The sequence below is a fragment of the Artibeus jamaicensis genome, unplaced genomic scaffold, assembly GCF_021234435.1.
Source record: "Artibeus jamaicensis isolate MK-2021 breed Jamaican fruit bat unplaced genomic scaffold, CSHL_Jam_final scaffold_660, whole genome shotgun sequence".
Classification (NCBI taxonomy): Eukaryota; Metazoa; Chordata; class Mammalia; order Chiroptera; family Phyllostomidae; genus Artibeus; species Artibeus jamaicensis.
The window spans coordinates 10962303-10984381 of NW_026522052.1; the positions used below are offsets into that span (position 1 = coordinate 10962303).

General features: G+C 45.9%; 2 protein-coding genes across 6 annotated transcripts in view; one reads left to right on the forward strand and one right to left on the reverse strand.

Moving 5' to 3' along the window:
• SIAE (sialic acid acetylesterase) overlaps positions 1–13204 on the forward strand; it is a 42074-nt gene extending 28870 nt beyond the window's left edge. For all 5 annotated transcript variants that reach the window (XM_037134208.2, XM_037134212.2, XM_053659428.1 and 2 more), the window contains 3 exons: positions 6779–6936; positions 8016–8211; positions 10079–13204. In XM_037134208.2, coding sequence (XP_036990103.2) covers positions 6779–6936; positions 8016–8211; positions 10079–10330 — 606 coding nt within the window. In that variant the 3' untranslated portion in view covers positions 10331–13204. The remainder of the gene's footprint in view (positions 1–6778; positions 6937–8015; positions 8212–10078) is intronic.
• Positions 13205–14339: 1135 nt separating this feature from the next.
• TBRG1 (transforming growth factor beta regulator 1) lies at positions 14340–21044 on the reverse strand. The gene is made up of 9 exons (XM_037134215.2): positions 20646–21044; positions 18956–19026; positions 18105–18337; positions 17399–17535; positions 16965–17111; positions 16296–16393; positions 15912–16022; positions 15380–15522; positions 14340–14690 (listed from the first exon to the last, which is right to left on the reverse strand). Exons 1-9 carry the CDS (start codon positions 20793–20795, stop codon positions 14545–14547), a joined length of 1236 nt encoding a protein of 411 aa, XP_036990110.2. The 5' UTR covers positions 20796–21044; the 3' UTR covers positions 14340–14544.
• Positions 21045–22079: the final 1035 nt, after the last annotated feature.

The following is a 22079-nucleotide window of genomic DNA, read 5'->3' on the forward strand; positions in this document are numbered from 1 at the left end:
TCCAACTGGATTGCTCTCTCTCTCTTTCAAAACCACCTTTATCTTTTACCTTTGCATTTCATAGGGTTCTTTTTTTTATTAAAGTTTTTTTATTGATTATGTCATTACAGTTTTTCCATTCCCCCCTTCATTCCCCTCCACCCTACCTCCCGTCCCCACCATTACCCCTTTAGTTTATGACCATGTGTCTCAAGTTCTTTAGAGTCTATATTTCCCATACTATTCTTGCCCCCCCATCTATTTTATATCTACCATCTATGCTACTTATTTTCTGTACCTTCTCCCCCCTTCTCTTCTTCCCACTCCCCTGTTGCTAACCTTCCTTGAGATCTTCATTTCTATGTTTCCACTCCTGCTCCAGCTGTCCTTTGAGTTTGCTTTTGTTTTAGGTGTGGTTGTTAATAACTGTGAGTTTGTTGTCCTTTCACTGTTCATGTTTCTTTAACTTCTTTTTCTTAGATAAGCCCCTTTAACATTTCATATAATAAGGGCTTGGTGATGATGAACTTCTTGAATTTGATCTTATCTGAGAAGCACTTTATCTGTCCTTCCATTCTAAATGAAAGTTTTGCTGGATAGAGTAATCTTGGCTGTAGGTCTTTGGATTTCATGACTTGGAATACCTCTTTCCAGCCCCTTCTTGCCTGTAAGGTCTCTTTTGAGAAATCAGCTGACAGTCTGATGGGAACTCCTTTGTAGGTGACTGTCCCCTTATCTCTTGCTGCTTCTAGGATTCTCTCCTTCATTTTAATCTTGGGTAATGTAATGATGATGTGCCTTGGTGTGTTTCTTCTTGGGTCCAACTTCTTTGGTACTCTCTGAGCTTCCTGGATTTCCTGGAAGTCTATTTCCTTTGCCAGATTGGGCAAGTTCTCCTTTATTATTTGTTCAAATAACTTTTCCACTGGTGGCTGTTCCTCTTCCCCTTCTGGTACCCCTATAATTTGGATGTTGGAGCGTTTAAATATGTCCTGGAGGTTCCTAAGCCTCTCCTCATTTTTTTGAATTCTTGCTTCTTCACTCTTTTCTGTTTGGCCATTATTTGTTTTTTTCTGGTCCACTCCATTGATTTGAGTCCCAGTTTCCTTTTCATTGCTATTGGTTTCCTGTGCAATTCCATTCATTTCAATTAGTTTCGCCTTCATATGTTTCTCTAATTTGTGACTGTAATCAACCAGATCTATGAGCATCCTGATCACCAGTGTTTTAAACTGTGCGTCTGAGAGTTTTGCTATTTCTTCATCGCTTAGATTTATAGGCTCTGGGGCTTTGAGATCTTCTTGAGCCATTTTTGGTCTGTTTGCTTCCGTTAAGTGTGAGGAGCGGAGCCTTGGGCTCCCAGGTCGCTGCGTTGTGACGCTGTATGTGGGGGCACGGTCAGAGTGGGGAAATGGCGACCCCCTCTGCTGTTTTGCACCGCTGGGAGAGGAGCAGAGTCTTAGGTGGTTCACCAGGGCAGGGCCACTCAGGTCACTGGGTTATGATGCTGTATGTGGAGGCAGGGTCAGAGTGGGGAAATGGCGGCGCCCTCTGCCGCTGCTGGGGCCTGCTGGGTCCTGCTGGGTCCTGTCTAACTGCCCACTCCCTCGCTGGTCTATCTGTGCATGAATGCGCGACCACAGTCAAATCTCGGCCCTGCTCCCTCACTGGTTCCCCGTGGTCGCTCGCTGGGTTGCTCACTAGGTCCACCCGTTGCAACCCTGCACCTGGGTTCCGTGCGTCTGACCGAGTTTTCCTGTGCAACCCCGCTCCGCCAGCTGCTGGTTTCGCCCCTCTTATCGGTCAGGCTGAAGAATTTGTTGTTATCAGACTTCTGAAAAGTTTAATTTTCTGTGTTCTGGCTGTGTTTTCTGTTGCTAATATTTAGTTGACTCTAAACTCGGTTGTGTGAGAAAGCAAGGTATCTCCACCTATGCCTCCATCTTGGTGGAACTTCATAGGATTCTAACACAGGACATGTGAGCAGTCCTGTTTGCAGTGACTTCTCATATTTTCTGTGCCCATTCATTTTTTAAAAATATTTTATTTATTTATCTTTAGAGGGGAAGGGAAGGAGAGAGGGAGAGAAGTATCAATGTATGGTTGCCTTTCATGCGTCCCATGCTGGGAAGTGGCCTGCAGGGAACCGGTCTGCAACCCCGGTATGTGCCCTGACTGGGAATTGAACCATGATTGTCTGGTTTGCAAGCCCGTGCTCAATCCACTGAGCTACACCAGCCAGGGCTGTGCCCATTCATTTTTAAAATATATTCTGAGGTTATGTTTTCTTGTAATAATAAATGTTGCTCTAGGAAACCACCTGCCACTTCCGGCCAAGATGGAGGTGTAGATGGAAATACTGTGCCTCCTTGCATAGCCAAAATTGACGACAACAAAGATTTTGAAACAAAAACACAACCAGAACAGACATAAAATTGAACTGTACAGAAGTCTGACAACCATTCATCCATACGGATAAGAGGGGCAGAGTTGGCGTCCAGCAGAGAGGGGTTGCAGAAGGAAAAGTGGTGGCTGGCAGACCCAGCTGCACAGGCAGCGTGGGGCTAGTAGACCCTGGGTGCGGGGAGGAAACAAGCAGACCTAGTGAGGGCGCAAGGCCACTGGCTGACTGTAGTCACACATTCACGTGCAGATAAACCGGACAAAAATGAACAGTGAGACAGACCACATAACCCAGGGCCCCAGCGATGGGAAATAAAGTCTAAAAGCACCAATTGAAAACACTTGTGGGGGCTGAGGTTCTGGGAGAGACTCCCAGCCTCACAGGAGTGTTCATTAGACCCATAGGGTCCTAGAACATACACAGGCCCACCCACCTGGGAACCAGCACCAGAAGGGCCCAATTTGATTGTGGGAAGTGGTAGAGGGGAATGACATTTTTCCCTCTCTGACCTCGCCCCCACATACAGCATCACAACCCAGCCACTGGGTTGACCTGCTCAGGAGAACACCTAAGGCTCTGTCCCTCATAACTTTTGGTCAGGCACGACCTGACCAAAAATGGCTCAAACAGAAGAACAGTTCAGAGCCCCAGAGCCAATACTTTTAAGCGGCCAAGAGATAGCCAACCTATCAGATGCATAGTTCAAAACACTGGTGATCAGGATGCTCACAGAACTGGTTGATTTTAGTCACAAATTAGAGGAACATATGAAGGCTAAACTAATTGAAATGAAGGGAAATGCACAGGAAACCAATAGTGATGAAGGGGAAACTGGGACTCAAATCAAGGGAGTGAACCAGAAGGAAGAAAAAAATGGCCAAACACGAAAATATGAAGAAACAAGAATTCAAAAAAATGAGAGACTTAGGAACCTCCAGGACGTCTTTAAACGCTCCAACATCCGAATTATAGGGGTACCAGAAGGGGGAAAGGAACAGCCACCAGTAGAAAACTTATTTGAACAAATAATAAAGGAGAATTTCCCCAATCTGGCAAAGGAAATAGACTTCCAGGAAATGCAGGAAGCACAGAGAGTCCCAAAGAACTTGGACCCAAGAAGGAACACACCAAGGTACATCATCATTACATTAGCCAAGATTAAAATGAAGAAGAGAATTCTAGAAGCAGCAAGAGATAGGGGACAGTCACCTACAAAGGAGTTCCCATCAGACTGTCAGCTGATTTCTCAAAAGAGACCTTACAGGCAAGAAGAGGCTGGAAAGAACTATTCCAGGTCATGAAAGGTAAGGACCTACATCCAAGATTGCTCTATCCAGTAAAGCTCTCATTTAGAATGGAAGGGTAGATAAAGTGTTTCTCAGATAAGGTCAAGTTCAAGGAGTTCATCATCACCAAGCTTTTATTATATGAAATGTTAAAGGGACTTATCTAAGAAAAAGAAGATTAAAAATATGAACAGTGAGAGGACGGCCAACTCACACAGTCATTAACAACCACACCTAAAACAAAAGCAAACTAAGTGGACAGTACAACAGGAGCAGAGCCACAGAAATGGAGATCACCTGGAGGGTTAGCAACAGGGAAGTGGGAGGAGGAGAAGGGGGGGAGAAGGTACAGAGAATAAGTAGCATAGACAGTAGGTAAACAATAGGGGGAGAGCAAGAGTAGTGTGGGAAGTGTAGAAGCTAAAGAACTTATGACACATGGACATGAACTAAAGGGGGGGAATGTGGGTGGGAGAGGGTGTGCAGGGTGGAGAGGAGTGAAGGGAGAAAATGGGACAATGGTAATGGCATAATCAATAAAATACATTATAAAAAAACAAAACAAAAAAATGTTCTAAATGTAGAGCACTTGCTATCTGTGCCACCAAGGCTGCATTTAGTCCATACTATTTTATAAAGTTTTTATTAACATTTCTTATGTACAGGTCTGTCCCCCCAGCAAAGCTGTGAAGTACTTGCACTAGTTAGTTACTGCTAGGTAACAGCACTGCAAAACTCCGTGACTTAAAATAACAGTTATTATTTTAGCTCATGTGCCTGGGTAGCTGGAGGTTGATCGATCTTGGCTGAGCTCCCTTGGGCAGTTACACTTCTCTGTGGGTAAGCTGGGGAGCTCGCTGCAGTCCAGGCCGGGTGGGACTGCGCTAGAGGAGCAGCTCTGTTCCGCAGCTGTCATCCTTCTCTCAAGAGTAGTAGGCCAACCCGGGCATGTCATTTTCATGCTGACAGCAGAAATGCAAAGAGTAATGCAAAAGAAGCCTAGTCTAGGAATTGACCCACTATAACTTTCTGTCTCACCGATTGGCCAAAGCAGGCCACATGGCTGAACTCAGAATCAAGGGGTTGGGAGGTAAATGTACTTTTCCTCTTCATAGGGAGCCATAAAGTCACATGACAAGAGGGTGTGGATATAGGAATGTGCAAAGAACTGGGATCTTTTTTTTTTTAACTTTTCTATTTTATTTTATTTTATTTATTTTCTTTTTTTTCCATTTCATTTCATTATTTCATTTTATTTTATTATTGTTCAACTACAGTTTTCTTTTACTCCCATCCCAGCCCACCCCCTCCAGTGCTCCCCACCTCCCTCCCATCCCCCCTGCCTTAGTTGTTGTCCATGTGTCCATTATACTTGTTCTTATGAATCCTTCCCCTTTTCCCCTGAAATTCTCTCCCCCGTCTCCTCTGGTGCCTGTCAGCCTGTTCTGTATTTCAGTGTCTTTGGTTATATTTTGTTTGCTTGTTTGTTTTGTTGTTTAGGTTCCTGTTAAAGGTGAGATCATATGGTATTTGTCTTTCCCCACCTGGCTTATTTCACTCAGCATAATGCTTTCCAGCTGCATCCATGCTGTTGCAAAGGGTAGGAGCTCCTTTCTGCTGCATAGAATTCCATTGTGTAAATGTACCATAGTTTTTTGATCCATTCATTTACTGATGGGTACCTAGGTTGCTTCCAGCTCTTGGCTATTGTAACTTGTGCTGCTATGAACATTGGCGTGCATTGGTTCTTTTGGATTGGTGTTTCAGGGTTCTTAGGATATACTCCTAGCAGTGGAATTGCTGGGTCAAAAGGCATATTCATTCTTAGAAAATTCCATACTGTTTTCCATAATGGTTGTACCAGTCTGCAATCCCACCAACAGTGAACTAGGGTCCCCTTTTCCCCACAGCCTCTCCAACGTTTGTTGTTTGGTGCTTAGAACTGGCATCTTTGATGCAGCTTGCACACACACTCCAGGGCAGATGCCTCTTTGCTTTCCTACACCGAAATTGGAAAAGTCAGAGTTCATGCTATCTGTCGCTACCAGAACCAATAAATAGAGACAAGGATTGAATTTTTATGGGCACTTTGTTCTGATGGTTGGTGGAATTCAGGGAAAAGGTTAATCAAATAAAAACTGCCCTCCAGCAATTTCCCTAGCACCCTTTCCTCTGCTGGCCGGTGACTCTTTATGTCTTGGGTGGCAGGACGTCTCTTCCCTGGAGCACACACGATGGCTGGCAGTCCTCCAGGCACAAAGGTTGGGTCGCCTGTGGTCTCCTGGAGTCAGGGTGGGTGTTCATTCAGTTCCTGAAACGATAGATTTTTACAGGCATTAATTATTATATATAGTTAATAAGCTTATTAACTGTAACTTAAAGCTAAAATTTTTCTAACTCTTGAGTTCCCCATCAAAACAGTGCTCAGCCCTGTGTTGTACACGGGTGTGTCCATTACTCATTGCTTTGCAACAAACTACCCCAACACTTGGTGTCTCAAAACATCAGCCATTGTTTGTGCTCATGATTCCATGGTGGTCCCAACTGGGATGGTTCGCTCTGCTCTTGGTGGTACTGGTGGGCTTGCTTATGTGGCTGCAGTTGGAACTGAAGGCTCTAGAATTCACATGACTGGCCCCTCTGCTGGGATTCCTGGGGCATTAATGCCTGTCTTCTTTACGATCTTCCAGTTTCCAGGGCTCCTCTATCTGCATCATTCCTCCATCAGGGTAGCTGGACTTGTTCTGTTAACCCGAACAGCTCAGGGTTCTAGGAAAATGAAATCAGAAGGCACAGGCTCTTGAGGCAAAGGCGTGGAAGCTACACACACTTATGAGCATTCCATGGGTCAGAGAACGTCACAGACATAGCTTAGATTCCGTGGGAGGAGACCCAGAGTCCCCCTCATGATGAGAGGGGTGGCAGAGCAACACTGTGGCAGGTAGGACAACAGGGATTCTGCCACTGCGGTGTGGAGCTCAGCAAAGACTTGGTGAATGAACATTTGGGCAAATGAGGGAAGCACAACCAGGGTTTGCTGGTTGAAAAAAATCCCAGTGCAGGGTTGTGATGCAATCAAATTCTGATGCAATAATCTCTTTCTTTTTAGTTGTCTTCTGTTTTGTCTGGTGCAGCCTCGGATGACGGATTTTCCCAGATCCGCTGGCATCAAACGGCAGATGTTGGCTATGTCCCCAACCTGAGGATGCCCAACACTTTCATGGCTGTAGCGATGGATCTCGGTGACAGGACCTCGCCTTTCGGCAGGTATGGGTGCTTCTTGGGTTTTGCTTGAATAATAGTGTATGTTCTTTGTGGCCTTCACCGTGACGTTCGTTCACTTGTGGGGGGGAGAGAGTAGATGGCCCGAGGATCGGACTGTAGAAGCATTATTTGCAATCACTTACACTGGGATATGCTGCAGTAATAAAAAAAGAACCCTCAACATCCCAGGGTTTCGATGCAACAGAAAGTTTTTCTTGTTCACACTACACGTCCAGAGGTCGACAGAGACTTTCCACTATAGTCACTCACAGATCCAGGGAAACAGAGGCACCACGTTGGCCTGTACTTCCAGTCACCATAAAGCGCCACGGTGGCCATAAAGGGCTCTCCCTGGAACAACACTGGTCACTTATGCCCACTCTGCTTTAGCCAGAGCAGCCCTGTGGCCATGCCCGGCTGCAGGGAGTGGAACTGTGAATCTGCCGTGGGCTCAGAGGAGGAGCAACGGTGTACTTGTGTGTGACTACCCATGACTACCACGTGCTGTCGGACACGAGGGGGTTCCAAAGCAGCAGCCCAACACACAGTGTCTGGATACTAGTAGGAGCTTGAACTAATATTCATTTATTTTGGAATGAATAAATATTTATTGAACCAGTAAAACCTGGAGGGGACCAAGTCATAAACAGCTGATTCAGGTGGAGACACAGGATATGTTAGTTGGAATAGTCTGTTGAGTTAGCTCACCTAGGTCAGTTCCAACATCCTCCCTGCCTCCCTTTATTTCTTCCTTCCAAGTCATCTGTTATTTCAAGGTTCCCAACCCACAGAAGGTCCAGAGCGCACTTCTGACTGCCATTCACTGTGTCTCTCAAGCTGACTAGCCATTCATCACTGGCTATTAGATTGAGTCAGCTTTATTCTCACCTTCTTAAAGGGTGCTTTATATATTATTTCTTTTTATGTTTATTTATTTTTATTGTATTTTCCCATGAACATGTATTTCTCCCCCTTATCCCCTCATCACCCCCCACAGTTGCCACCCTATTGTTCTTCTTCTTTTTTTTAGTGTAGTCATTATGGAGCTCAAACCCAAAGTTCTCTCCCTGTTTATCCCACAGCATCCACCCTCGAGATAAACAGACCGTGGCCTACCGGCTGCACCTGGGGGCCCGCGCGGTGGCCTACGGTGAGAAGCAGCTGACCTTTCAGGGGCCGCTGCCTGAGAAGATAGCGCTCTTGGTGGACAGAGGGCTGCTTAACCTCACGTATTCCCAGGAAGTCCTGGTGCGAAGGCTGGATGACAGGATCTTCGAGGTGCGGACGGCAGAAACACCGGGGCTCCTCCTGTCTGGGGCGCAGGGTTTCCTCCAGTGAGGCCCGTCTCTGATGTGAGATGACTGTGTGGCAGGGCTCCGTTGGTGGCGGGCTTGTCTCAGAGGGGCAGATAAGCCGCTGTTAATTCACTTGCTTAGAGCAGCAGGTTCCATCCTTTTTCACCTCACGGCACACGTAAATTCGTAAAATCCTGCAGCACACCACAAAAGAATACTTTTGCCAGCCTGACAAAAAAGTGGGTGTAATTTTGATTCATTCACAATGACACACTGGACAGCTGTCCATTCACACTGGACAGCTGTAGTTGTGTTGGCTGTTGTCATTTTTTTTACCTGACGGTCTAAGGGAAAAGAGTCAGTGCCCTTGACTAAATAGTCAGGTATTGCGTGTTTTAAACATTCTTGTGGCAGGCACTCCAGTTGAAAATCGCTGGCTTAGAGGCAATTTCTATAGTCAGGACAATCAAGGAAGGGAAGAGGCGTCCAAACTAAAATAATATACCTTTCGTGTTTTCCCTCCCAGAGCCACCATCTTTGCTGTGGGCAAGGCTGCCGCTGTATTTGTAGGTTGCATTGAAAGGACCCTTGTTCCAGAATATTTCCCTCATCCTTGGATGCCTCTTTTATCCTAAATCTGAAACTCTTTTGACTTTGGTGTCTCTTTTTTAAAAAAAAACTATTTATTTATCTTTAGAGGGGAAGGGAAGGAGAGAGGGAGAGAAACATCAATGTATGGTTACCTTTTGTGCGTCCCCTGCTGGCAACTGGCCTGCAGGGAACTGGCCTGCCACCCAGGTATGTGCCCTGACTGGGAATCGAACCGTAGTTGTCTGGTTCGCAGGCCTGCGCTCAATCCACTGAGCCACACCAGCCAGGGCTAGTGTCTCTTTTAAGAGGCGTAAGCTTCGTGCTTTGTAGCTCAGTGTGAATTTATATAGTGAAACGGCTTTCTTCTAACAACTAGCAAGGATCACCCCACTGTGGAGCTGGGGCTGTTGATTAAAGAGGTTCCTTGAAGAGCCTTCCATCATTGGGAGTTGGATGGGGGCATTTCTAGATGGAATGTTTGTATGAGTGCCTGGGAACCAAGAGGCCATTAGGCTGGGGTTGGCGGGGTGTGAAAAGTGGGCCCTGGAGGAGATGAAAGCATATTGAGAACAAACTTTAATGACAGTTTATCTGGGGCAGCTTCTCCTCTGCAGTCCCGACTTCAGTGTCCACTTGCCTCCAGTGCTTGGCCAGCACTGTGCCACTTAGACTCTGGACTCCGGGTTGTAGGTAGATTCTGCAATCTGTTCTCCACTTCTGTCAGTTGCTGGCAGTCTGTCCATCTCTTGGACCCAGAAACACAGCTGTGGCCCGGTCAGCACTTAACCTTTGGGTACTGGATCATTCGCATTGCCCTCCCTGGAGTGCTTTCTGACCGCAGAAAGGCGGGTATCCTGTGTCTCCGAGCCCCCTTCATTCCTCAGCTCCTGGGCAGGGCCTGAGGGGAGCAGCAGTGGGAGTGCTCTGCTCGCTCGGACTTCTGTTTGGCAGTCTGGAGGGTGACAGCCAGGGTGACAGCCAGGGTGCTTGGGGACCCTTCCTCACATGCTGGATGTCATTGTGCTTCCTGTCTCCCTTTATAATTCATGCTTTAGTGATTTAAGTCACTTGTTCATCACATGGACATTTTTGTCAGCCTGTGGCCATGTTCGACCAGACCCAGACTCAGGTTTGCTCTGGTCACCGGAGGAAGTGGGTTCTTGGCTGAAAGTAGGTCTTTGTGTCTGAAAGGGCAGTTCCCAGCCTCTAGGAGCACCGCTGCTGCACCTGACCCTCCCTTTCTACTGCTCTCTCATTAGGTCTCATGTTGTGGCAACCGGCGGTGCACGTGGCTTCCGGCTCCCATGAACACTTTCTCCACCCGGACGCTGGCCCTGAATACCAGTTCGTGTTCTGGCGCTCTGGTTGCTGTCCGCTATGCCTGGACCGCATGGCCTTGTGAATATAAGCTGTGTCCCCTCTACCACCCCAGCAGCACCCTGCCAGCTCCTCCCTTCACTGCTTTCATGGCAGACCAGATGCCTGGATCTCACAGCAGGGTTGCTAAGTGATGCAGTATGACCACAGGCAGAAGTACGGATCCCTTAGAAATGGGCATTTAGGAGTTTAAATGATGACAACACAACAGTTGCTTTTATTTTTTTTATTTTTATAAAGATTTTATTTATCTTTAGAGGGGAAGGGAATGAGACAGGGAGAGAAATATCAATGTATGGTTGCCTCTCATGCATCCCTTGCTGGGAACTGGCCTGCAACCCAGGCATGTGCCCTGACTGGGAATTGAACCACGATCCTTTGGTTCACAGGCCTGTGCTCAATCCACTGAGCTACACCAGCCAGGGCAACAGTTGCTTTTAAAGAAAATTAATAGAAACTTGTTGGACAGTTCCCAGCGAGCACCAGGCTGTTTCTGTATTTTGAGCTGAGTCAGGCCTGGTAGATAATGAAATGCCTGCCTTCTGTCCTCCAGTTCAGGTCTCCCCAACCTCCGGGCCATGGACCAGTACCAGTCCCAGCCTGACTGGTCAGTACCAGGCACTGGGCCACACAGGCGGAGGTGAGCTTGAATGTCATGCGCTTGAAAACCATCTTGAAACCATCCCCCTCCTGTGGAAAAATTGTCTTCCACGAAACTGGTCCCTGGTGCCAAAAAGGTTGGGAACAGCTGCTCTGGTTAGGCTGGTTGTCCATAGTGGTCTCACGCCAGACTACAAATAAATCAAACCGCAGTGTCATTCACTTCCTTCCGGGTGAAACATCTGGCTGGCCCACAAGGCCTTGCAGGTCCTCCCAGCACTGTTTCTGCAATTCCGGGTGTGGGGGGACGAAGTGTTGGATGTTACACTCCACGCCAAAATCAGTTCTGCTCTTTGAGTCTGAGTAGCGGCAGTGTGAATGCTGAGTTAGCAAGGCAGAACCACGTGCATGCATCAGGGGAGGTGCAGAGGGCCGGCCCCAGGAACAGAGAAAAGGCGAGGCCATGGTAGCAAAGACACCCCGGTTGCCAGCAGCATGTCTGGGGGGATCACAAGCTTAGGAAGAATGCGACTCTGGAGGTCACTGACGGGCAAACAGGTCATTACAGTTAAATAGAAATCTCAGGCTCTTTAAAGTTAAGAGTTTTAACTATAAAAACAATATCCAGATGGAAGAAAAAAGGGAGGCTGAAAGTAAAGCTTCGTGATGAGCATTTAGAGAAGTAACCCTCATGGGACAAATGTGAAAGAGGGCTTTTGTGTGAGCTTTTAAGAATCGTATTTATTGGTTTATTAAAAACAGTTAACAGCACTTGGTAATTGTGTGTTGTCTACTAGAAGTTAGAAATGTAAGTATACAGTCACAAGCTGCTTGACAGGGACAGTGTGTGCACCTCATCATCTGGCGGTTTTGTCACGAAAACATCACAGGTGCACTCACACAAACCTGGGTGGCACTGCTCATCTGCTGCACCTGGGCTGTTACTGTCCCAAAGATTGCTGGCAGTTTACAGGGGTGTTTGTGTGCCCAAACATATCTAAGCACAGGAGAGGTACAGTAAAGTCATGGTATGAGATAAAAACGGTGCACCTGTAGGGGGCACTCACCATGCATGGGGCTGGCAGGACCGGAAGTCGTTCTGGGTGAGGCAGTGCAGGAAGTGGTGCTGTGAAGGCTGAGGACATTCCTGCTCACTGCTGTTGAGGTCACAAACACTGTGCTCTTACGATACTCTGAATTTATATAAAAATGTTTTTCTTCCATAGTGAATTAGCCTGGGCTTACTGAAACTTTTTACTTTATAAACTAGACCAAGTCAAGAAGCTGAGGTTCCTTTCATCTCCAATAACCTAGTGCACAGTGTGAAAAACGAGGTTTAGGGAGTGGACATATTAATGAAAAGTCATGTAAAAGTTGACTTATTTTTAATGGTTGAATAATTTATTTTTAATGATTGAATAATTTAAAACATTTTGTGGGAACTCAGCTTGTTTCCCAAATGAAATAACATTTTACTGTTTAAAAATGATATTTATAATCACTGTAGATGATTTGGACACTAACAAAAATATAAGTAAAAAATAACCCCAAATCCATCATTTGGAAAGTAACAGTTATTTTGGTGAACAGTCACTTGATTTGTCTGGGTTGTACTGTACACACTACACTGGGTATTACTTTGTAATCTGTGCTTTTCATTTATTCCAGGAAAGTAATTTTCCTGTTAAACTGTATACAGATTTGAGTGTTTTGTTTTATGGTAGCCCCACGCTTTAACCAATTGCCTATTTGTGGACTTAGAGGTTTTCTCCCACTTTTTTACTATTAAACGAACAGTGTGGTAATTGTTACTTGCAAACATCATACCACACTTAATTTTCTTAGGACCCTTAATGTGCAGTAACAGTTTTAAGGATAAATATGTTTACAGCTGTGATACCTTCTCAGGAGTCCAACAGTTTCGATTCCCAGGAACAGTGCTGTTCTTTACCTCATTCTCACTGACACTGCACGTGGTAAAACTCAAAAAACCCCTAACAATCCAGCAGATGACAGATATATGGTACTGTTTTTCAACTTTTTAAAAATGATGATCCATAAAAAACATTTGATATTCCATGTATCCCCATACATGTGAACGCATGTCTGATATTTATATAAATACATACATACACACTATATTTGATAAGAGTTTTAGCCTTTTGGCACATGATGCATTTCAATACAGTCTGATTAGTTTAAATTTAAAAGATGTACATCTTGACTCCCTAAGTTTCAGAACCACAAATGGGTTCTTTCTGTTCTAGGAAAGCTACTAAGTGAATATTTTTTTTCAAAGATTTTATTTATTTATCTTTAGAGGGGAAGGGAAGGAGAGAAGGAGAAATATCAATGTATGGTTGTCTCTCGTGCGTCCCCTGCTGGGCCCTGGCCTGCAACCCAGGCATGTGCCCAATCCACTGAGCCATACCAGCCAGGGCAAAAAGTAAGTATTTTTAAATACTAACCTGTCAAAACATTTTTAAATGGCTTTCTTAAAATGAAGCTTTCTTTTAAGATGTGATTTACTCAAGCTGTAACAGAATGGAAAAGTATTTTCTATGTGATAAAGGCAGCATATATCATTTCTGTATAAGTACAGGTATGTTCAGGCAACTTACACAGAGAAAAAAGAAAAATATTAACAGCTTTGAGTAATACCCTTTCCACCCTTGATTTGCCATAATCCAAATCATAATAATGTTTTTGCACTGTAAAAGCTTACAGTTATAAAAAGACTATAATTAAAAGTCATAAAATTAATGTTACTTCAGCTTCTGATACTTTATAGTGACCAGCGTGGGGTGCTCTAAATGCTGCTGCCTGAGTCCCTCCCCAGGCCGGCCAGATTCATGCCTCTGAAACAGCAATCCCATTCGCATTGTCCCCAGCTGGCAGTTATAAGCTGTAGCACACAGTGACAGTCCAGATCTCACCTCCCCTTCCCCATTCTTTTCCTGGGGCCTTCTGTCACGTCCCATTGCAGCCAGGCCTGGTACTGGGGTGGGCACTCCCTGCGATGCCCTCACTGCCCGTCTAGCCAGCGGCTGCGGAGTGGTCAGGATTAGGCGATGTGGTAAGCCTCCACCTTAATGCCACACACAGGGTCCAGATAATTCAGTTGTACTGAACGCAGTTGTCACGTGGTTAATGAAATGACAGGGTGAGCCGTGAGGGAGCCTGGGAGCTGATGCCCAGTCCTATCTAAATTTGTCATCATGCAGTTTCAATGTACTTAGTTAACAGCACATCTCTGATAAGAAGCCACAAAGAAGATGTAGAAAGTGTTTAGAGAACTTTTGCTCCCCTTGGAGGATTGGTGAAATGTAAATGGACAAAGTGTGCCTCCAGCTTGGGCATGAGCAGGATTTGATTTCGATGATACTGACATAGAAATAAATCAGCTGCTTGGGATACAGAGGCTGGGGCTTACCAGTCTTCTAAGTAGGATCAGAATCAAAGGTGAAAGGTGTGAGAACTGTACTGACTCCTTCCTGAGTCAGCACTAAGCAAAACAGATTATACCTGATGACAAAATGAAAATAAGTAGAATTGTTAAGAGAAATTTATTACTAAAAATAAAGCAGGTGAAGTTTTTCTCAGGGAAAACTGTCACCATGGGAAGCTCCACAACAAAACGTGTTAATAATTTCTTCTGAACTGCTGCCTCCTTCCATATATTCTAAGTTTTAGATTAAGTTAAAAAATCGTCATGATGAAAATGCGGTGGTGTCTGAGCCCTTCTCGTTCAGTCTAGAGACTGTGTTGGGCTGCACTGCGCTGGAGACTTCAAGTGCTCCAGGTGGTTTTCTACCAGGGGCTCGTGTGTCAGGAACATGGGTTGGTAAGAAGACACAAAGGCTGCAGGCTGAAGCTCCGGGAGGTCCAAGGATCCTGGGGAAAAATTCCTTAAGTTCCAGTGTTGCCTGGGAATCTCAGGAGACTGATCAGATACACGTATGTTCTTTCAAATCCTTAACACCCTTGCATCTGCCAGCCCAATTTCACCCTTGTTTCATGAGATAGGACAATTCTTTTGCAATGAAGATACTTACTTTCACTGTGTTTGAAGTAGATTAAGTGACTTGCCTAGAGTTATGTAGTGTATCAGGCAGAGAGTGGGAATTTTAATTCTCATTCCCAGTTCAGTGCTCTGCTGATATGATCATCGTGATGATACCCCAGCTACCCTATCCATTTACAGTAGGGAATCTGTGAGATACAGGCGGGACTGAGAACGTGACCTGATCCCCTTTTCCTCACCGGGAATCTTAGTCCTGCACAGCAAATTTGCCCCTGGAGTTCCACTTAGGTCTTAACTTCAGGAGAAAATGTGAAACCTTAGTTTCTCAGTGGGCCCTGCCTTACTGTTAAGATCCCAGCCGTGCCCTGTGACTTCTGTGAGGACTGCTGGAGAGCCACGCAGGGCAGCAGGTTCTCTTGGCTCGGGACTCTCCAGGATCAGAGCAGCAAAAGCTTGTACCTCTGCCCTGACATCTGGGGTACTCAGCTTAATGGATGAAGAGGGGAGGGCAGCCTAAATATGGTCAATTTTCAAACCAGAAGATAACATTAAATGATACCTTGTAGCATGGGATCAGTGTGATCTTCATCAAAGGTCTGTCTCTGAAAGGCTTCAAAGCTTATAGCTGCCTCACTCTCTAGCAGGCCTTGGGATGGCTGCCCATCTCCAGGTTTACACACATCAAATTTCACCCACTGGTAACTGCAGGACCAAAGGGAACTGTTATCAAGAGCTGCTAGCCACAACCCATTTTTTTCTAGAAAGCTCTCCAACATATACCTAAAAACACATTAGCAACAACAACAAAACCTTTAAAAAGACAGATAGGCTTCTTTAGTGGCACATTATTCTGCAGGACTTCCTTTTGCTGTCATGGGGCACACAGAAAACGATAATTATGGTATAGTGGGGAACTGGCTTCTGCTCGCCTGTGCAGAGGACTGAGGCAATACGCAGGCACAGTGGTCAAGAAACAAGCATGCTATGCGCACAGGAGCAGACCAGTAAGCATAGGAATGAAAAGAACAGTTGTTGTCCCTGGCCTGCAATTGTATAGCATCTCTCAAGGGAGCGGACCTGACCACACTTACTTGACACATTTTCGAGCTCCCGGGCAACTCTGGATCAGGTTGTGGATGGTTGGATGAGAAAACCCAAAAAAGTCAGCTCCAGATGGAAGCACGTTAGACACTGGTTTTCCCCTGGATGGGAGAGAGAGAATTTTATTTTGAAAGCTCAGAGGGAGATGAGAATGGGTTTTGGGCTGGAACATGGGCATGAACATCCACAGCAAGCCTTCTTGGCTTGGATCCTCTTGGAGACTTCAGTTACTACAACAGCCCAACAGCCGGGCGATGAAAGAAAGCCTTCTATACAGTAAGAGATCTCCGCTCACTGCAGCAGGAGAAAAGGTCTCACTGTAACTGTACCCAAAGTGGTCTTTCTGTCTGTCTTCAAGCTGTTGGCCAACTTACGCAGTAGCACTTACGGCCGTGAGCAGTTCTGCATGACAGGCCTCTGCAGAAGAACTGACGATGGCGTTCTGGGGGTCGTCTTCAGGAACAATTTCAAACTGAGGAAGACAAAGGAGCCATGAGAGCAACCTTCCAGGAAGAAGTAGGAGACAGGAACTCATACTGTCCTGTAACTGTTCTTTACTCTGGAACGTGAAGCTGATGTATACCACACTAGCAGGTAGGTACAGTTTCCTACAGTGCCATTAAAAATTCAAATAAATCCAAGAAAACAAAGTCCTCTGACTCTTTCAATTCTATATTCCTGGCCTGACTGCTCTCCAGAGGTCAACACTGAACCGGTTCCATGCCCCTCCAGACCCCTTTCGATCCACTTACTTATGTCTCTAAATACAAAAGCAAATGGTATCTTACACACCAATGAGATCATTCTCCATGTAATCTCGGGTTAACCTTAAAATATCTCATGGGCCATTCTGACTGCAAATCCCCTTTTCAATTCATTTTCTGCATTTTTTGACTTGCATAATACTATTTATAAATGATTTAATCAAAATTATAGTGAGAAATTTTTGCCAAGAAAGTTTTTGTAGTAAGTGCTTTCTAGCCAACTTAATGCTTTGACCAGTTTTCCATCAAGTTCAGTAAGATTTTTGTGAAGAAAAATACCTGAGGTTGCACACCACCATCCTTGATCTGACAGGTATACAGACACTTCTGGTCTGGGCGTTTCATGCTGGCATAGATTCGAGTACTGCAGTAACCCACTGGGTAGATGGCACTCTCGTCATGGAAGCCAGGTCGGTCGGTGATGATCTACAAAAAAGATTCCCCCAACCTGCAGATGAAGTCACCGGAGAATCCAGAAGCCCCATGTGCTACAGGTAGCCTTTGAAGCCACTTGGGCTACAAAGAGTGACGCAAGTCACAGAAAGTGTGCAGGCTGTATGGCAGACCGAACTGACCTGGTTCCTAGGGCCTGGAGATTTCCTGGTGTTGGTCTGGAACAGCGAGTGCTGCTACTACTGGGAACGGGGAGGGAAGGCTCAACCCCATCCCCACCTTTCTGAAGCTCCTCTCTCTGTATCACTGGTCTCACTCACCTCCCCCAGGCTATATACTGTTAGACCCCCCAGTCCGATGGGGAACACAGGCCGTCCTGAGGGATCCAGGGCAATGGGCTGAACCAGCTTGCGAGCACCTCCCTCCATTTTCTTTTTCTTGGATGTTTTCTTCAGAACTGAAACGCAAATCTGGGGTCACCCACTTTAGGCCCCTCCCAATGCTAAGGGGAAGGGGAAATTTTACATGTAAATGCTAAGAGCAATAAGCCAACCCTGGCTCTACACACACTGAATGGGCACACAGGACTTTCCCCCAAAGCCCTGAGTATCCTTCTAAGCCACCGACCCAGCAATAACCAATTTGAATATTACTGCTTAGGACCCAAAAGTCTTACACTTTTTAAGGCCTCTTACTTCACACACCAGAAATTTCCCAAGCCAGCAATATGCTCCCAAGGCCACCTAGCTCATTTTCCTGCCTCTAGCAAAGAGTGAACTGAAGGCAGCCTAGAGAGCTGGGGATAGGGAAGGTGGAAGCCTGAGTCTGCTCCCTGCACATTTAACCAGGTCTAACTGGCATTCCTCCACTCAAAATGGCTCTGACACACTTGTTTTCCAAGGGCTATTAGGGCTGCTTAAGGACCAGCTGAGAGTTTAAGCATGGCCACGAGTGTCCACCAGTTAGTATTAGGTCTTTGTCAACAGGCACTGAGCCACCAGCACAACTGATATCCCCTCCAGGTACCTTCCAGTTTGTTGTTCTCTTTGCCTTTTTCTTTTTTCTCCTTCTTGGATTTCTTCCCAAACGGCTCCTCGGGCCCAGTGCTAGGCCCAGAAATAGGCCCAGCTCCCTGCAGAGTCCCCACAGAGCTGGCCACACCATAAGCCAGGGGCAAACTGGAGCTGTGGGGAGGAGCTGTGGGCTGTACTTCCCCTTCAGTTAGAGCCTGAAGCTGGAGGAGCTTCTTTAGCAAGTACCTGAGGTTGGGAAGGAAAGGAAGCAGAGGTGTGAGCTTCCATTTTATCTCAAGTCAATGTTTACTTAAGTACTGGGAAAAGTCAAAACTATGTACAAGATTATTACACTTATAATAACGTTCTTATTGGACCCTGAGAATAATGAAGGTCCACAGGGTAATACTCCAGAGATGAAGGATAAAGAATTGCAGTATGTCTCTTTGCACCTGGAGAATGGCTGTAACTTGAGGCTGGAAGGTGTCAGACTTCTAAAAGACGTGCACCATGAACTGCATATGCACACATACCCTTCGGCTTTGCACAGACTAGGACATACTGAACACAAATTTGCAGGATGAGAGTTTATTTTATAACTGGGGAGTTATATTATTAGATTACTTATTAGTTGTGGCAAGAGGGCTTCATCAGAGAGATGAATAGAGAGCTGTCTCATCACTGATCTAACGCAGCTACGATAAATGGGAGCCGACACCACAGGCTGTTTCTCTGTGCTTGACCAGCGGTCAGCAGGCTGTGCAGTGCACAAAAACCCACTGGAGAGCAATCCCCAGAGCAGTAACAGCATATCGGTCACCCAAACTGTGCCTCTAAACACAAAACAAAATGAACTCAGCTCACCGTCTTTCTTCTTTTGCTTTAAGAAATTTTTCCTCAAGACGAGCAATTTCATCACAAATAGCAGCATTTTCCTTTAAGGAAAAAAATGGAATCAATATAATCACATAAAATGAATAAAAGAGCAAAATATTATGCTGGGAAGATGAGTCATATTTCAAACCAAAGAAGTCCTTTGTTGCTAGATAAGAAGAAGAACTAGTCTACCGTGCAAACTACAAAAGAACCTACAGGTAACAGTGGAGTCCAGTTTGACTGTGCACAGGGTAATTACAGAATTTATGAAAACTGGGCTACCTCTGAGTAAAAAAGGAGTACTATTAGTGATGATTGCAGAACAATATGGTGGGTTAGGGCTGTTCTAGGCAAACCAAGATGTGCAGTCATCCTAATTAGGGTCACCTTCGGCAAGGAAAAGGGCATCCGGCTTAAATCCATGGATGCTTAAATTCAATCCTTGTGAATATGAGGACCAGCCATGCCCAAGTACCTTGACTCTTGGGGGAGCTCTCAAAACCAGCCTAACCGGAAGCATCCCACGCAATATGAACCCTAGAGAAAAACTGGATGGAACAAAATCAACCGTAATATGTAAAATTCTTAGACTTCCTCATCTACTTATTCAAGCACTGTCTTTCTTTACTGATGATTCAGTCTGTCTCCCAAGCAGCAGTCCTAGGGAAATGCTGCACTCCGGGTGGTCCATAGGTGGGAACTCAAACTCTGCCTGTGAGTCGAAAACAATAGCCCTTTTCTTCACAAAACCTTCACCTAATACTGAATGGAACCAAAGTCCTTCTAACAGTACAGGCTCCAAGCTTCAAGTACCTTTGACATGTAGGAAATAAAAGGTATCAAATCCTCTTAATCATACTTTTTGTGTTTCTCTTCAGTGCACACAGCAAGTGCTAAATAAATGTTTCTGGAATGAATGTGCCCGTTCCCGAACTTTCCCTTATGCTTCCCCAAAAAGCGGAGAGATGTTCAAGTGTGGGGTAGAAAGACGAGGTGAGGTGGTGATTCAGACGTGGGAGGACCTTTGGGGACTCCACTCTCTATTGCCCCGCACTGAGGCAAGCTCGGGTGAGTCAGAACATGTTAACATGGAGTGTGGGGCTGGCCAACCAGTTCATTCATTCAACACACCCAGTGACTCTGCAAGAGAAAAAATGGCAGAAATACTGGGGATATTCAAAAGGAGTTAGAAGGCAGTAAATTATTGAAAGCTTCCTGTATATGTCTGTTTAGGGAAGGGCACTGGGTGAGTGGAAGTAATAAAGAAACTAGAATCGAAGAGTCTAAATTGGTGTCAGGGCTGACACTTTAAGCAAATCATCTTTCTGGGATTCGGTGTTATTTTTAAAATAGTGTCCCATTCTCAGGTTCTCTTGAGAATCAAACGCGTTTCCAAGAGTTTTGCAGTTATAACGAAAATGGCTAAAACTTTTAGACACCAAACACTTTACTCTCCTCATTTAATCTTCACAACTCAGCAAAGTAAATATTAAGTCTCACAGGTAAGAAAAAAAATTATAGAAATACGTCATCTGTCCAAGGGTACAAGGCTACCGAGAAGCGATGTATAACTGCGAAAACTAACAGGACACTACCATTGCCACTCTGGGAAGGGGGACGGTTTGGGGAAAGATTTCGCGAATTCGGAGTATGGAGACAGGGAAAGACCGAGACTCACAAACACCGTGGCTTTGGCGGCTTTGCGCAGCCGCAGGTACTTGAGCCGGTACTTCTCGTTCTGGCTCCGCTTTGGGGGCTTTTTCATCCTGGCCTTGGCGGACTGCGGCGCGGCCCGCGGCGACGGGGTGAGGCAGCCCAGCAAGCTCATGACTCGGGCCCACTGCGGGGCCTCTCGGGCGCAGCGGGCATCAGCGCCCGGCCGAGAGGCGGCGGGACGTCGGCCCCGTCGGGTCCGTGCTGGCGGAAACGGGCCCCGAAGAACCGACCTCTCCGAGAACGCTGCCAAGAAGAGTGGCTGGAACAGAATTCACGCAGTGAAACCCCGACCTTCTGCTACTTTAGCCTCTGCCGGGAAGTTACCTCCCGGCGCCGACTAGCGAAACATCCGGGTGCTGAGAATCACTTCCTGTGCGTCCGGGGGCAGGCACCCTTGTGACACTAACTCACGTGCCCCTGCTTAAATTAGTAGTGTGATTGCTGGGCGGAGGAGCGGACAAAAACCTTCGCTGGACTGTGACGCGCTCCTGCAGGCCACTGCGGCAGACACCAGCTTTATACACTCGGTACTCAGAGTCCTCGCTGCGCTCTATGCTGCGCTCGAACACGAGCTGTGCGCCTGCCGTCTTCCTGACTTCCTTACCTTACGGCAGCTCGCGTAAATGTTGCCGTAGTGCTGTGATTTTAGTACAGGTCCGGACTACAGGGCTGAATAGCAAAGTGTCTGGTCCCGCAGGTTAGAACGTAGCAGGAAAGGTGGAAGAATTAACAGCTTTAATAATACGCAAGCACAAATAGGCACTCAGTCATAGTTTGTCTGATGGCGCCAAAAGTAAGTTTCTGTACCTTCACGTTTATTTATGTGTAATCCGGGTCTATCTAAAAATCAAATGAAGAGGGAAACTCTTTAGGATGCAGTGTTGGTGAATGCGCCCATTCAGAAGACAGAGGCTTCCGTTCTTTCTCACAGCAGTGCCTCCGGCTAGTTGAGTGAGTCCCTGGGCCAACAGGGTTTTCCTCTGAAAACTGACTATACTGTAGAGTAATGATGGATGGGAGCGAGAGTTCTAAGCTGTAAGGCACTATTTATATGAAATAGAATTACTGTTGCAGGTTAAAAATACAGACTTCTACAGTGGCATATGGGAATTAAGGAAAATATATACATAGTTAATAAAATTTATTACTGGGGTAAAATCTAATACTGAATAAGTAACATAGTCAGAATTCAAAAGAGAGGTTGAGAATCGATGACCCAGGAATTTCACTTCTGAAAATTGTAAAAATGGCGACAGCGGTCTTGACAAAAATAGATTTAACAGAAGTCCCTTTATGCCAGTCCATGTTGTAAGCGGCCCTTTGTAGGGCCTGCCTGGGTTTTAGCAGAGCAGCCCCTCCTGGTGTCAGTGTGCCTCAGCAAACACACTCAAGGCAG

Coding starts and splice junctions, on each gene's coding strand:
- TBRG1 (XM_037134215.2), bottom strand. CDS start 20,795: ATGAGCTTGCTGGGCTGCCTCACCCCGTCGCCGCGGGCCGCGCCGCAG. Junction 16,023..16,295: donor ACGGCCGTAAGTGCTACTGC/GTAAGTTGGCCA, acceptor TCTCCCATCCAG/GGGAAAACCAGTGTCTAACG. Junction 14,691..15,379: donor CACTGATCCCATGCTACAAG/GTATCATTTAAT, acceptor ATTTTTCCCCAG/GATCCTTGGACCTCCCGGAG.